The sequence below is a fragment of the Coffea eugenioides genome, chromosome 2 (genome assembly GCF_003713205.1).
Source record: "Coffea eugenioides isolate CCC68of chromosome 2, Ceug_1.0, whole genome shotgun sequence".
NCBI classification, from domain to species: Eukaryota; Viridiplantae; Streptophyta; class Magnoliopsida; order Gentianales; family Rubiaceae; genus Coffea; species Coffea eugenioides.
Window position 1 is genome coordinate 39,575,564 of NC_040036.1, and position 16,062 is coordinate 39,591,625.

The 16,062-nt window shown below is 34.6% G+C and overlaps 1 protein-coding gene across 1 annotated transcript; it reads left to right on the top strand.

Moving 5' to 3' along the window:
* The first annotated feature begins 979 nt into the window (after positions 1 to 979).
* Positions 980 to 15,028, top strand: LOC113763925. The gene is made up of 12 exons (XM_027307921.1): positions 980 to 1,379; positions 2,709 to 2,747; positions 3,737 to 3,855; positions 6,426 to 6,526; positions 6,623 to 6,969; positions 7,879 to 7,947; positions 9,334 to 9,416; positions 11,609 to 11,929; positions 12,012 to 12,118; positions 12,854 to 13,005; positions 13,737 to 13,933; positions 14,554 to 15,028. Exons 1-12 carry the CDS (start codon positions 1,005 to 1,007, stop codon positions 14,816 to 14,818), a joined length of 2,175 nt encoding a protein of 724 aa, XP_027163722.1. The 5' UTR covers positions 980 to 1,004; the 3' UTR covers positions 14,819 to 15,028.
* The last annotated feature ends 1,034 nt before the right edge of the window (positions 15,029 to 16,062 follow it).

Below are 16,062 nucleotides of genomic sequence, written 5' to 3' on the forward strand. Positions count from 1 at the left end.
GTTCTTAGTTGAAAAATTGGTTCTGTTTAATGTGATGTACTGTGTACTAATGAAAATTAAATTTATCTATTAGATATTGTAATTCTAATTTGTATTGGATATTTGAGAATGACTTGTAATGGATTGTTGGATGAAATGTTTGAGAAAATTGAGATTTGGATTTGGGTTACATTTTAGTATTAATATTGGAATTATGGACTAGCTAATGAAGTTCTTACTTCTTGCATTAGAGTTGGATACCCTATGACCCACCCCTTTTTTATTCTTGGGTATCCGAAGACAGATTAGTGTCGAAAAATTGCTAACTCGATAAATTAGGGTTGAATAAACCAAATCACATTTGATATAGGTATCCAATCGTGCTGCCCCTAGTGGATGATTGTGGTAGGAAGGATTCAACAAATATGAGTAAAAGAAGAAGAGAGAAGAGAGGAGGTGAGTGATGCTACTAATGGATGGTTGTAGTAGGAAGGATTCAGCAAATCTTTAAAAATATCATAATAAAATTTTAAATTTTAAAAACATCTCAAAATATAACTAGAGTGAAAAGTGAAAAGTTATTGAGATAAAATACTAGAGTATAGTTTTTGATACATATTCCAAAAAATATCTTATCCATATAGACCAACAAGTTTTTCATAATGTTTTTATAATAATTTACAATAAAAATTTAACAAATATCTTCAAAAATACTTAATCCTATAAAAATTCAGTACGTATCCTGAAAAATATCTAATCTGTAAAGATCCAAATGCTTCTTGTAAAATTTTTACAGTGTATTATAGTAAAATTTTAACAAATATCTCCAAAAATAATTGATCCCGTAAAAATTCAACGGTAAGCTCTGTTGCAAAATTTTAGGCAAATTCTCATAAAACACACCATCCAGAAGATGAGAATAGGAATAATGCATTTTTTTGGGCGGTCATAAATTGTAGAATGCAGGCACATGCCTCAGTTTCGAGCACTGGCTGTAGCACGGGTCAAAACGCTCTCCTCTTGAAATGGCGACTGAGGGTTTCGAAGTTGAAGAATGGGACGCCGATTTCCTGGACCAGCTCGTGCAAGCCGAAGAGTTAGCATTATTAACAACCTCCGCCACTCAACAACCACAACAACAACAACAATCACCACCACCACAACAGCGGCAGCAGCAACTCCTTTACCACCACCCACAACCTCCTCTTCAGCCTTCACCGCATCCTGTTCCGCCGTACGGAAACATTAGCTACTCTCCTCCTCGGGAGTTGTCTCAGAGAGTCCATGACACTTCAGCGGTAGGTGGCCGTGGACACCGGGCTCTCGCTTCCTCCTCTATTTCTGTTTCCATCCCCGGTGGCCCCGAAAGCGCCACAGAACGAGAAATCGATGGCTTAAAGGTTAGGATTTTACTGATGCTTAGAAATGTTTCCAATCTACTGATTCTTTGTCGTAGATAGTGTCCAAAGTAAAGATTTTTTTGCTTTGTTAGATGATGTTCGGCAATCATATAGGATGTTCCTTTTGTATGCTCATCACTTTTGGAGGCATTTAGACAGTTTGGGTAAGAGCACTATTATTTGCTTAAGTGGATTATTCTTTTTGTGATTTTCATAGTATTTCTTTTAGTATCTTGCAAGTCATAATGGAGCAAAAGGAACAAATAGGAAAATGTGGAAGGAAATGTGTTTTCTATGTTTCTCCCATGGTATTTTAGATTTTGAAAGGTTTTGGAGAAACTGAAAAGGGCTTGTTTTGGATCCCTAATTTATAAAGAGCATAATCTTCGGCTAGCTTTTATCGAGGATATTTGTACAGACTTTTCTAATAGCAAAAAAAAAGTGTATATTTGCAAATGGCCTTTAATAGATATCTTAAAAGTATGGCCTCATTACCAATTAGGCATCCAAGCAAGGAGAAATCACCACCGGATTCTACTTTTTGTCCTTTATGCTGGTGGTCAAGATTGATGTTTTTCCTAATTTTTCTTGGCAGTTATGATGTTCCTAGATTTCATTTTGATCAGTTTAAAGTTCAACTCTCAACTTAAACCTGGCTACTATAAAAGTTTTCACAATTGATAGACTTTAATTTAGAGCGTATTTGTTACATGCTTCCCTACATACACATACTATCGTAGCGGAATACATGTTTCCATACATGCACACACACTGTTGTAACGAAATAGTGGGACAATATTGGAACATGTACAAGTATTTGTAGATAAGATGTATAGTTTTTTATGTAACATGTTGTGTATGCCTATAGCTAAAAAGTGCATGTGTACTCTGTTCAAGCATTTGGGTGGTTAAAGTTTTCAAAACAATCAATAACATATGCTTCTCATAGTTTATCAAAAATTATGAATGTCGACAAGCTTCATTCTTGCAGCTTTTGTAGCATTTACTAGAAGTAGTTTTATTTACCAAATTAAGAAGTTAAGTCAAAGGGAAAAGTTCTGTTTGTTTGTTCTGTTTCTTAAAGCAGTCAAGAATCAGTTTGTTGGAAGAAAACATGGGGTAGACAAAAATCTCCGCAAATTATGTGTAAACATTTTGACTTGTTCAAAGATACACATTCTGGTAATAACTTTGATGAGAGGCAAAACTAAATGAACTTTTTATGCTTTTGTTAACATAGAAAGTTTGCCTTTGATGTCTTTGACTCAAAAACTTGAATTTTGTCAATTTTCACCTGATATTGTGTGCATTGTGGGAATTGCATTACAGAGAGAGCTTGGTCATGTCTCGGAGCAGCTTAAAGTTCTGGTATGTACGTTCTGTGAATATATCAATTGATGTGGGTAATCATTGAAGTAATTCTTCTTGTATACTGTATTCAGAAGGAACTTCAAATTCAACTCTCTTTTGATGTAGTGCAAAGAAAGAAAAGAAGAATTGGCATAAGTTGGAAGGATCTTATTTAGTGCAGGAAGTATTTCGGAATGCTTAAAAATTTATAAGATTTTTTATGTTTTGAATTAATCTTTCCTACACTGAAGTGTATACACTGTCAGTGCTGGATGAATGACAACTATGCAAAATTTGGATTTGAAATCCAACTTTTGCACATGTCATGGATCCAATGGTGATAAGTGTTATACAGTGTCAATGTATATAAGATATACTCTCTTGTTTTTGGTTCAATAAAAGGACTTACTTGATTAAAAGGTAATTTCCAATGGACAGATGCACCTATACTCACATAGCTTGTTCCAGACTGAAATTTAGATTTGAAAACTATGCAAGAATTGGAGCCAAAAAGTCTAAATTACTAGATTTTCATTTTCTTTGGCTTGATTTTTAGTTTCTGTTTTAATTGGTGACTATTCTGTCTGCTGTTAGTTGTCTACTTTAGTTTTTCTTAATATCCATCAACTCATAGTCAGCCAGTGAATATGAAATTGTGCTATCTTGGAGGCTGACTTCATTCTAAGCTCTCCCTCTCTCTCTCTCTCTCTCTCTCTCTCTCAGAGTTACGACCTAGCCGTTGGATAAGTCCATTGACGTTTATGTCTCTTCCTAATTCAAGATTAGAATATTTTTGGTATATGGTTATGGTAGTGATAGTCCATATGTTGTTCATGCTAATTTGTATTGCAGGTATTCCAAAAGCTGAAAACCATCATATTATGTTATTTTTTATTTAAACACTAATCTAGCAAAGGCTGAAGTATGATCCATTACTGTGTTTGATATTGTTGAAAATCATGGCTGGTGAGTGCTTTCATAGGTAATGAATCATTGTGCCACTCTAGGAGGAGGAGTGCATAGACCTAAAAAAACAAAGAGACAAGAAAGAAGAGCAACTGAAATTCATATCTGCAAGGATTGAAGCCAGAGAAGCGGAGGACTGCCCTGCAAATAGTATTTCCTTGTGAGTGCATCTGTCCTTTGATGCTTGTTCTGTCCTTTGTCTGTAGAATTGCAGGTCACTTTTCCCATTGCACTGAGGGTCCATTTCTTTAGGTGTAAGATATTTTGTATGGAAAAATTTTTCCAAAGAAAATAACCTCATGGAAAAAAATTGCTTTTGTCTTCATGTTCCTGTGTTTGTTGACTTAGTGAATTTGATCTCCTAGAAATCAAAGACCCGTCATTGCTGTTGGATGCCCAATTCCCCAACCCATCACTCCTTCCAACCCATGGTACCATATGCTGACCACCAAAGCTACCATCCAATTGATGTGCTTTCCCATCTTGTCACTTTCAGAGTCAAAAACCTCCTCCCAATAGCACCACCAACACCACCTCCCTGCCCATTTCATCCCCATCCTCACCCCATGGCAAGAAAAAGTAATCATTAATCAGTAGAAAAATCTCATGAAATTGTTTTCAGATTAATCAAATTATTTTCTAAAGAAAGAGAGAGTATCTTCTTTCAGGGAATCCATACCCCAGTATTAAAGGTACAATTAGATCAAATAAGCTCCTCATCCAATCCAGAGTCTGTTTATGATCTATAGAAGTGAACCCTCAAAGAAGGAACCAAGAACTTTGAGTCTTTTTAGTTTTCATGAGGTTTTTGGAAGTTGCATTGGAAAATTGCAGGCAAGATCCACCAAGTGAGATGGGTGAAGATTATTTGAGAGCCTAGTACTGTTGCTAGTGCAGTTGTATCATATGAAAGAGCAAGTGAAAGCGTAAAAAGAAATGGCGAACATGTGGGAGGAAAATAACTTCAGTTAATAAGTTGTTTTGTGCCCAATGATGTAACATATTTTTCATCCGAAATTTTTTTTCTCCGCACTTATGCAACCGAACACCAGAAGTTGGTAAAAATAATTCAGTCCCATCAAACATAACCTGAAATTGGTAACTTTTTCTATTCTTGTCAACTGTTCAGTATTTGGACCTTTTGTTTTACATTTTTTATAACTTTTTTGAAAGTCTCATATTGTCATTAGAACTTTCAGTAGTTAATTGTTATTCACATTGAGAATTGAGTTAATCAAAATTTTTGATAAAATAAGGTATAGGTACTTCTGGAAGAAAACCCATAAAAGCTGACACTTTTAGGGTGGTGGACAGAATAGCATTTTTGGTAAAGTAGCTGGAAATATCTATTTTTCAAGATTTTGCTTTTGTTGAACCATCAATGTCTCATTTAATGAGTGTAAGGCTATAAAACTGTTTTTTCATAGGAATATGTCATAGAGAGGAAACCAAGGAACAATACAAGGGTTTTTCACAATGGTTTTGAGGCTTGAAATAACTATTTCCTCACTGTGATACTGTCTCCAGGATATAGTATAGTCAGACTTGAGCTTCAATCATTTTAAATACATCAAAATTATGGAACCCCATAAAGCATTACTATGGGTATTATTTAGACTTTTTCTTTGTCCTCTAACAGTATATGTGACCAACTCGTTTTTTATAGATTCTTGGGATCTGTTCATGTAAAGGCATCCTCTTTCTCCTAATACTTGAACTGTTGTCTCTTAGTTTTAACTCATATGTCCTTTAATTAATACCAAATCTCTTATATTTGACACCTTTTTCTGAACGTTGCTTTTTTTTTTTTTTTTTATTGACTAAAAGATGACTTTTGTAACTGTCACTATGTGAGACAGCAGAAACCACTCCAAAAAAAAAAAAAAAAAAAACCATTTGTTTACTTTAAAATTAAACATTACAGACTACACTAACAGGTAATCCCAGATAATAGTGGTGGAGCAAGCATCTTTGAGTTGTCCATTACAAAATCCAGATTTTTATGGGGGGCAGTGAGGAGCAGCCAGCAGGTGACTATCAGTCTATAGTAGTGTTACCCATAGGTGCTACCAGTCTGTTAAATTATTACTTAAAATAATGAGTAAAATTTTCAGCATCTTTGTGAAGGCGGTACTATGAGTTGGAAGACTATGATAGACCCAGAAAAAGGATGTTCAGTTTCTTAATTCAAAAGTTAGGTCATCTCTCTCTCCACAACATCAAAAACCAAATGGTGCAGCAGCAGCTTCCACTATATTATGTTTCATGTTATGTCCAATTCTTGGGAACTTATCCTTAAAGATCTAAGCTCTTTAAAGTGCATAAAAATTGCATGGGTCATGTTATCCAAACTTTTTAGGGTGCAAAGCTTACTAAAAGTTTTTCAAATTTGTGAACAAATAGAATCCAAAGGTAGGCAACTGTCCTCTAAATCTTTAGAATCTGAAAGAAATAAAGCTTTAATTACTAACCTTCCATCCTGGACACGTTTTCCAACTTGTTTTCCATTGGCATTCTAGGATTGCCTTTCAGTGAGGAGTGTTGGGTCTGTCAAGGTGAGATAGGCATGCACTAGTGATACATCATTGCTTGGACTTGAAGGGATGTTTGACATTACCCTTTAGTCAAATACTGCTTAATACTCAAATTAGTGGAACATTATGTTTTTCTATTTACATTGTGCTCTACTTTGTTGTAGTCATTTCTAAATGACATTATTCCCATTGGCAGGTGTCATTCTGTTGGAAAGGATCATGATGATGATGGAGTCCTGCCAGAATGTCAAAAGAATAATTCGTCAAATGAATTGTTTGGCATCAGTGTTCATCCACGTGAGTATATATCTAGAGATGGGACAAGTTAGGTCTTATGCAGCTTTATTATTTCTTATGCATGTTTCATCTCTGCATTGTTGTTTGGTATATTAGGTACATCACCTAGTAAAGCGGTTGGAGTTCAGACAGAGGATGCTGGTGACTGTGATAATTCGTGCTGTAGAAATGATGTAGTTGTTGGTTGTCATCATCACAAGAAGTTGCTAGATGTATGGGATTTATCAGATGACAGATTAGGAAAAAATTTAGCTTTAAATTTATTTGGGAGTTGTGAAGCAGATTTAAAAGTCCTTTTTGGGTACTTGTACTTGAGTTTACATTCCAATACAATGATGGAACACCCTATGCATAAATCCAATGTCCCTTTGAAGGATCACCACCATTTATCTCATTCCACTGATGCTGCAATAATCTTACATCTTTACCTCATGTTGACCAAGGTAAAATGACTAGTTTTTTTAATATTTATTTCTGATATTTCATTTGAAAAAGATCTTGTGACCAACTTAGAGAACCTATTACAAAAGGTTTGAGATGGCTAAGATTTTTGTGGATTATGTAGAACTATGTTAGTAAATAGTGTTCCCTCCTTGAAAATTAAATATTCAGTTGATATCTATTTATGACTCGTATTTTTATTTTTTAAGTTGAAAGGTGAATCATATATGTTGTTAAATACTGATAATAGCATAACAAGAGTTATAACTATTTTCAAATCGCTATGACGAAATTGGAGGGGATCATGCTAACAGGGCTAACATGTTTAATTGGTTAGGTATTGAAAATTTTCTCAAAGTTTATCTGCTTAAAGATAATACCAAACTCTTTCTGGAGCATGTACCATCTGTGTTCTCGGCTCCTTCTTCTTTTTTTTTTTTTTAAATATCCTGGTCTTCTGTACCATTTTATAGTTAAAATCTTAGATAAAGTATTAATCTTTTTGTTTAACACACGAATGGAGGAGTAAATCTATGCTACTTTTGATGTGGGACCATGGCAGGAAAGTCAGATAATTCAGTAACAGTTAACGGCTTCTTGTAATTGAGCTGTAATTGGGACCATGTGAGAAAGTCAGGTTTATTATATAAAGAAAGATAATTTTCTCACTTTAGGATGACTTTTTTCTCCTTTTACACACCCGTGAAGGAGAACTGTATGCTGCTTTTGATGTGGGATCATATTCAGAAAGTTTATATAAATCACTTAACAGTTTAAGGCTCTTCTAATTGAGGTTTAGTCTGGTTTGTTTTATATAAATTAAATGCTCACTTTAATAAACTTCATGGCTGTTATTTTCAGAGTTACTTTCAAATAAATACTCAGTTTTGAACATTTCTATGCCATTGCAGATTGGTAATCAAATGGTAAGATTGGAAGATTTGCTGGAAGCTTTGGTTGATTGTTGCAGGCTGAAAAATGTAAGCTTTGGTAGTGTGAATTTCTTGAGTGATTTATTTATTTTTTAATCCCTCAAGCTCCCTGTTTACAAAAAGTTTATGATACACTTTTAACCCCCCAATTCTGAGGAACATCCTTGATATGTATTGTCTAGTCTTATGGCAGAGTGAAAAAGCAAAGCTGGTTACTAGTTTTGTGAGAAGATAGGTAGAGCTGTAGGAGCTTTTGTATATGCTTGGTCATGGATGATAATGTGGATGGCAAGATTGTGATTTTTTTTTAGTTCTTCTCTAAAGAGTTGAAGCATAGTATAGGCTAAGACTGCATGAATGAATGTCTTCCACTTTTCAGGCATTGACTGATCCCAAGTATGTCATTTAGTTCATACAGCTGCGTGTTCTACTATTTTGTGCAGATTGTAGTGGGTCTCATTCTAGATCTATTGATGCATAATTTGTGGATGACATTTTGTGGGATTTGGGACGCCCGAAATGGTGGATTTTTATGCTTCAGTTATCTATGATTAACTTCCAAAAATTTTGTGCTAGTATTACTATTTTCGTTGTATTAAAGTATCAGTGCCACATTGGAGGGTCCTCTGGACTATAGAGACTGCATTGACTATGTAAGATTAGGAATATCAAATTCATTTTTTTATATTTATAAGTTCGTTGATAACAAACTTGCTTCCTTTTCTTGTTTGTGGTCAGATTTAGTGCAGGTGGCCTTCGAGCAGTACTAATTGCTAATTTCTTGCCCCACAATCGGGCAGTGTGCTGGGGAAATAAATAAATTCTATTACAAACTACTGAACTCTACTCAAATCAAAATGTGTTCTTTAACAAAAAGAATAATGGATTTTTAATGGAGTGAGCAGAAGCACATTCTAAGGGATAAGAAAAATTATTAAGTTGTGAATTGAACATCTACAAGGGCAATACTCACCTTGTTGCTTCGGGTCTTGTCATTGAAATTCTTTTGCTGGTGTCTCTTTGAATTTGGACTTCTTTAAGCTTATATAAAACATAAAGTGGATTACTAGAAACTTCAATTTGCTTCTTCAATCTTCATTTGATTGCTTGTCTTATTATGATTCATGCATTTTTTGTAGTACTATTTACTTTACCATCCTATTTCTGTTATAGTTTTAGAAAAGAAGCAACATTTAAAGGGGGTGAGCTTTGTCTTGTGAACTTGGATTATACAAGTGAACTAAGCATTTCTGGTATAAACTCTGGGTATATTTGTCTTGCTTCAACCTGGTAGTCACAAATATAACTTTTTGTGCTTGGACATGCATTCTTGTTCTAACTAGGAAGTCATTTGTAGATTTTAGATACCAATTTTAAGCATCAAATAATTTATGCTTACTGCTAATGTTTGCTTTTGAAATGATCTGGTTGCAGGGTGTCATTGTTTATAGATCTTTGCGTGTCTTACATGTGGTTATAAAGCATGCTTCCCATATGCAAAAGAAAATTGGTAGGAGGTATATTTCCCTTTGCCTCTCTCCCCCCTTCTGCCCTCCTCTCTGTCATGCCTGTCTCTCTGCATTGATCTGATTTTGTACATTGTAACATTCTTGCAATGCCATTTGATGGAACACCTTTGTTTTCTTTGCTTGATAACTCTCCTAATGTGGATATCTTTGGAGAAAAGCCATCCGGTGGCTGGTGAAAGTTTTTAGTTTGTCAAATTGGTCTTGCCTTTTCTGTGGATGTTCACTTCTCCATGTTGAGTTTAATTAGCATAACAGAAGGTAAACATGTGGAAAACGTGTACTTGGAATGTTGGAGATCAATAGTGTTTCACTCCCCAATACTTGACCACTATATAGATCCCAAAAAAGTAAGACATGAAAGAAAGAGAGGAAAAATTACTAACATATTCTTAATTTTTGCCAAATGTGGTTTTGCTGACAAGTGCAATGGGGTGCCTAATAATTAGGAATTAAATTGATCCATAAGATACTAATCAGTAACTTGATGTAGCCTACTTTGCTACATTTCATTTAAGAATTTTTGGAAGGACTTATGGAACTCACCTCTAGCATAATTGATTAGGCAATGCTTGTATAGAAAATTTTGGTGTAGAGATCACAATAGATAAATTGCTGATATCTCTGTCTCTCTCTCTCTCAATTTCTTAAATCTAACTAGTTGTTTATGACCTTACGTGCATTTCTGAAGAGGATTCTTGAAGAGATCTCCGGAGTAGTTGTATATAACAAGCGATAATACTCTTATTTACTTTTTAACGGTAATAGTATTGTTTACTAATTCTCTTTTTGAGGTTTTTTATTCTTGAGATTTTAGCTGTAGGGTACTCCTAGTACATCTTCTGAGCAATTTATGATGCCATATAACACTCAAATTTTTTTGTGTAGTAGGGGGTATCAATTATACCCAAACTTTGGTACAGCAGAACTATTGAGTATCAAATCTTTTGAAATTGTTTTCAATAGGTTCAATGGAACTATTCCAGTGGAAATTGGTACTCGCTGCTTGTCGTGTGAAAAAATGGTTAGCACTTAACTTTTAAAAATTAATAATAATAATAATAATAATAATAATGGCAAATGATAAAAAAAAGAATATCAAAATTTTTAAGGGATCTGCTCAAATTCAGCCTCAACATCATCATTATCTGGTACATCATTGACTCCAATCATCAACATGATAACAATATTCATCATTTCATCATTGTCAATCATCTAACCCACGTCATTGACATTGATAGAAAACTTCATCCATCCACACCAACCTTTTCTAAATTCCATTCTTCTTCTTTATTTAACTCCCAGTTGAGATGAATTCTTTTGGGGTTAATTTCTTTTCTACAACCCATTGGAATATTTGCAATGTTGTAATGAGTTCAATCTAGAATTTAAAAACATAAAATAAAAGGGATGGTTAAGATGATTAATGTCCCTTGTAAATCAATGTATTGATATCTTGAGTGCTCATATTGCCCTTATTTTTTGGGTTTGGTTTATTTAGTTTAACTGATGATTTTTTTTTTTTTATTAAAACCTGCTTTGAATTTGATTTGTTGGTATCTTAACTGCTAATATGAGTTTAAGGGTTTGACTTTTGGGATTTTGGAAGAAATCCATTGAGAATTGTTTGAGAATAGAAGAAACTATGGAAATTTTTTGGAGTGGGATCATGGGAGAGGACGAGAAGGATATGCTGCTGACTTTCTTTCATCCCTTCGTTTTATTTTTGTATTTTTCGTTTGGCTTAATTATTGACTGCTAAACTTTTTATTCTGAAGTTGACCCTACTTTGGGCACATGTGGCTGGGACTTGATCAAGTTCGGCTACCAATTTCTACATAAATTTATGTGCTGAACCTATCAGTTACAATGGTTAAAGATTAGTTACTCAAATAAACACTTGAAAGATGGAGTACCAAAGTGCCACTCACTAAAAAGTTAGGTACTATTGGTGCCATGTACTCTTCATTTCTCAATTGAAATAGCTCTTTCCTTTTGTATTTTTGTATCATTTTTCTGTAAGTGTGAATATACATTTCCTGGGTTTTTCCACATCACCTACTCTTTTATGTCTCTTGGAAATTAAAAGAAATAAAGACAGGAAAAAAATGCATTGACATTCTGAGATTGCGGCATTCATCTTCTTCTGTTATATGTTTGATTTTTCCAGTGTACTGTACCAGGGAGAACATAATCGTTACTGGCCCTTCTGCTGAGCACATTCTGGCAGGCATTGGCGAAGAGCAATCACTCAAGCAAGGAAGTTCTCTCTATCGTAATGCCAAGAATGTATTGAACCAATGGGATTCTCACCCGGGGGTAAAATGGTTAAATGCCAAAAGAAAATTTTCCATTCCTGGCCTAACAAATTTTGAATGGGTCTCATTGTTTGAGCTCATGAGCCAAATTGCCATGACAAATAGTGAAGAACATGTGAAACTCGAAGCGGTTTCTATTATGAATATGATTCTTATAAGCTCTACTGTGTACTCAGAGAGGGAGAAGTAAGTTTTGAATGGTTTTTCTTATCTGTCTCTTGCACATCTTCTGATTTCTATAAGGTTCATATAGCTTGCCCTGCTATAGATTTGCAGCAGATCCAGTATTTCAATGCATATCACAGCTATTGAGGAAGGAAACTGGTCTTTGTTTGCGAAAGGAAGCTGTAAATCTTCTTTACCAGCTACTTAACTGTGAGCACCGACACCATATCTAGACTTAAATTTTGAGTTTTTTGTGAATTTGTGTATGCCATCTACTTTTAGTTCAAAGTTTGGTAATGTTTATTGCTTTCATCTCTAGATGTGCTGATTAATCTGGATGCAGCTATGCTTGTATTTCTGGAGAAGCAAGTATTGTACTTTTCTATTTTTCTGCAAAAGGACACTGCAAAAGAATATTGATTCTTAAGGTTTTGGTCAAAAACAGATTGCTTCATCATTACTTGTCAAATGAAAAGAGCTTCTTCACCTCTGACTCACTGGAAAATTTTCCTTTCATATTGTTTTTTAGCAGCAACCTTGATTTGCTTGATGGCTATATAAACTGATGTGTGTTTCTTGTTTTACTTTCGATGTCTCGATAAGCCTGACAGAAATTTTATATCCCTTTCTTTTATTATAAAATGTCTTTAGAGTTTATTATTGATGAAATACCAAGGCATCCACATATTATGCTAGATAATGAGTTTTTTTTCTGGATTTATTTATATACTTGATTACACAACTTGGGCAATAGTTATGTATTTTCTGGGACGTTACACAACTTGGGCAACATGCTATTGAGGTTTGCCATTTTCTTTTTCACATTATGCAATTTTATTTTTTCACATGATACATCATGCATCTGGCCATATCCTTTTTTTGGGTCTCTTCCCGTCGTAAGTGGTGTGTTGTGGCTAATACTTTATCTGGCTGTCTTGAACAAAGGTCCCAAAGTAACAGCTGCATTTTGTATGGAGAATGGTGAGGCTGCAGTAAGTGCTGAGCTTGATGCTAAAACTCATCCATCTTTTCGAGAGTTCAATGCAATAATGGATGGTTTGGTAGAATGCGTCACTTGCACTGGAAATAGCACGAAGGTAATTATGCTAGGCAAGGCTTATTCACATATTTCTATGAGTGATTTATTGTCTTCTCAACATCTCTGTTTATTCTTGAACAACATCAAAATTTGCCTGCTCTTATAGGTGCCTTTCCTTTTCATATGAGACTTCCAACAAGTTATATCTTGAAATTCATATGGCCACTTGAGTAGTCTAGGTGCTCCTAAGAAACTAATAAGTTCATCAAAATTCATTTTGCTTGAAATTTTTAGAAACCTTTAATAATTTTCTGGAAATAAATCTATTGCCAGAAGATTATATGGATATGTGGATTTAGAGCTATCCAAATATTGGTTGAGTTACACCAATGTTAAATGAGATTTCTTTGATTTAGCATTGAGAAATTAATGCTGGAAAGATTGTACAAGGGGTAAAAAGTTTCATTTGATCTGGCTTTTATTTGAGAACCGTAGGAAATACTTGAGGGGCTGTTTTTCTACCGCAAATCTTTGTGCTCTTAATATGCTGTACGCAAAGCTACTGCTCTCTCTTTTAAGATTAGTCCAAAACCTGATCATGTACCCTAAACTTGACTCCCTGAAACAAGTAAGTATTCAGCTTTTCCTGGGGAATGCTTTCACTAATGAAATACTATTACACCCGAGTGCTTAAGTTGCTGCCTGCCTATTTGGAGTTTTGGGAAAGAAATCATGGTACTGGACAGAGAATTTGTCGATGTCTTCACATTGAATTTGCTCATCTTTCAGGAATTGAAGCTTCGAAGATGTGCTGTAACTGTGCTAGCTTTCATAGCATCACTTGGAAAAGCTGGCCTTGGGATTATTTTGAATCATAGGCTTCCAGAAAGGACTAATATCCTTGCAAGTATTTTGGAAAGCTTGGCGTCCGATGTGAACCTTGAACCTCTGGATTCTGCTCAGTCTGTTGAAGTCTTCAGAGAAAGGTTTGTTAATCTGTGATTTTATAGGTGCTTTTGTGTACTACAGAAATATCAACTGCATTCATAATTGTACTTGTACCTGCATAAAATGTAGCGACGTATTTGTGATTAAAAGCATAAACATGTACTAGACAAAGACCATATATTTGTATATATGCTATGTTTCTGGACGAATAGATAATCTAAGAGAGGAAGATGGATGTATTTTTACATCTGGGACCAAGTTAACACTTATTTCCATATCTGCATATGTATTACTATAATGTGTTTGGATGAATAGATAAATAAGAGAGAAAAATTAATCTATTTCTAAATTTGGAGCCAATAACTCTTTTCTTTACTGCTCTTGTTCTTTTGGTTCTGTAATTTCCCAGGTGATATGTGACCTCCATTGTTTTAGCTCATACATGTTTTTTACTTTTTTTTTAATGATATGTAATCTATCCCTAAACAAAGCTTACTGTTAAAAAGAGAAAAAATTCTCGGAGTTAGTTGTCATAAACTTCTTGTTACCAGGTGTCCTGTGTCTTAGAGCTGCTTTTAGACTGAACTGTAGGTTTTGCATAATATAGGCACCGGAGAAACTCTCTCTGATCTTTTACTTTCTATTTTTCTTTTTGCAGAACCTTGGTAATACGTGAGGCTCTTATACTTTTAAATAGACTTGTTTCGCATCCTCAATTCTCCACTGCTGTTTTGCAAGCATTAACCAGCGGTAGAGAGGTAACCAGCTTGACAATTGATGTTGCAAAAAGATTATCCCACAAGGGCAAGTTCTTGTGGCAGGATGACAGCATAACAAAGCAGATCAGGGAATCTGAAATTGTGGAACTAGCTCGGGTGTTCAAGAGAAGAGTTTTTACATTCTTGGGAGATGGTGTATCATGATATGCTTCAACAGTTGAACAAAGAGTTCGGACTTTATGAAAGCAACTTCATTTTGTTAGGACCTATTTGTTGCAAAGCTCAAAACGTTTACGAGTTCTTTAGTTCCCATTTGTTGTGTTGTTTGTTATATGATAAAGGCTTATATACACCTTTTTGTTCAGTCTCGTATTGGATCTGTAATAAAGCATCGCATATTGGTTTTATAATTCATTATTATACAGGACTAATTGTTGAAGGAAAATTCTACAGTTCCTTTAGTGATTTTAATGGAATCATTCCCTCAAACAAATCTAACGCATCGATGTCATGTCGTTTAGTCATGGTAGAGTTTGCTGCATTACTATATTTCCTTTCAAGTACTTAGCAACCTATTATAGGTTACGGTTATCATTTTGTATGGGATTTGGGGCAGGGACGGTCATCAGTATGACCGTCCCTGCACGGTTGAGGGCCAAGATTGGCCCTCAAAATTTTGTGCGGCTGAGATTACACCATGTAATTCGATTTCCGCGCCAAGTGTGGGACCCACCACTATCTGTTGTGAAAATACATCCTGTGAAAAAAAAGTTACACGATGTACAAAGAAAGTTACATGGTGTTGATAATGACCAAAATTGGCAGGGACGGTTGCACCTGCAACCGTCCGTGCCCCGAGTCCTTTTGTATGAGAGATTTATATCTTATTCTCTAAAATATCAAATTAATAAAATAACTATTAATTTATTTGTTTAAAAAATAATTATATTTTTTAATGTCATAATATCCTTGACTACAAAGAAAATCCTATAAATCGAAATTCGTTTGATATTATCCCAGATATACAAGGTACTAGCAGTTCTATTTTGCATTAATGAAAATAAAAACTAAAAGCATACAATATTATTAAACATTTATATTACAAGTTATTGATTATATTAGTACAAACCAAATCGTAATAGACAATTAAAGACTTATACGTAAGATGGGATATACTTCTGTGTCAAAAGATTTGATAATTATATGGCCGGAAGCGCCTCATTTCGTTTTAGGAAAATTTGTCAAATTGCTCCCCAACATTTAAAAAAAAAAAATTTTAGTCCTTAACATTTAAAATCAGCCAGAATAGCTCCTAACATATAAATTATGAGCCAGTTTGGTTATAATGTTTGTATTTGCTTATTTCTTTGGCTAAAAATAGCACGCCTCTCTCACGTGGCATAATTTCAAGGGTGAAATCGGAAAACACACTTCTCTCCCTCGGATGA

Coding starts and splice junctions, on each gene's coding strand:
- LOC113763925 (XM_027307921.1), top strand. CDS start 1,005: ATGGCGACTGAGGGTTTCGAAGTTGAAGAATGGGACGCCGATTTCCTG. Junction 3,856..6,425: donor CCTGCAAATAGTATTTCCTT/GTGAGTGCATCT, acceptor TCCCATTGGCAG/GTGTCATTCTGTTGGAAAGG. Junction 7,948..9,333: donor ATTGTTGCAGGCTGAAAAAT/GTAAGCTTTGGT, acceptor ATCTGGTTGCAG/GGTGTCATTGTTTATAGATC.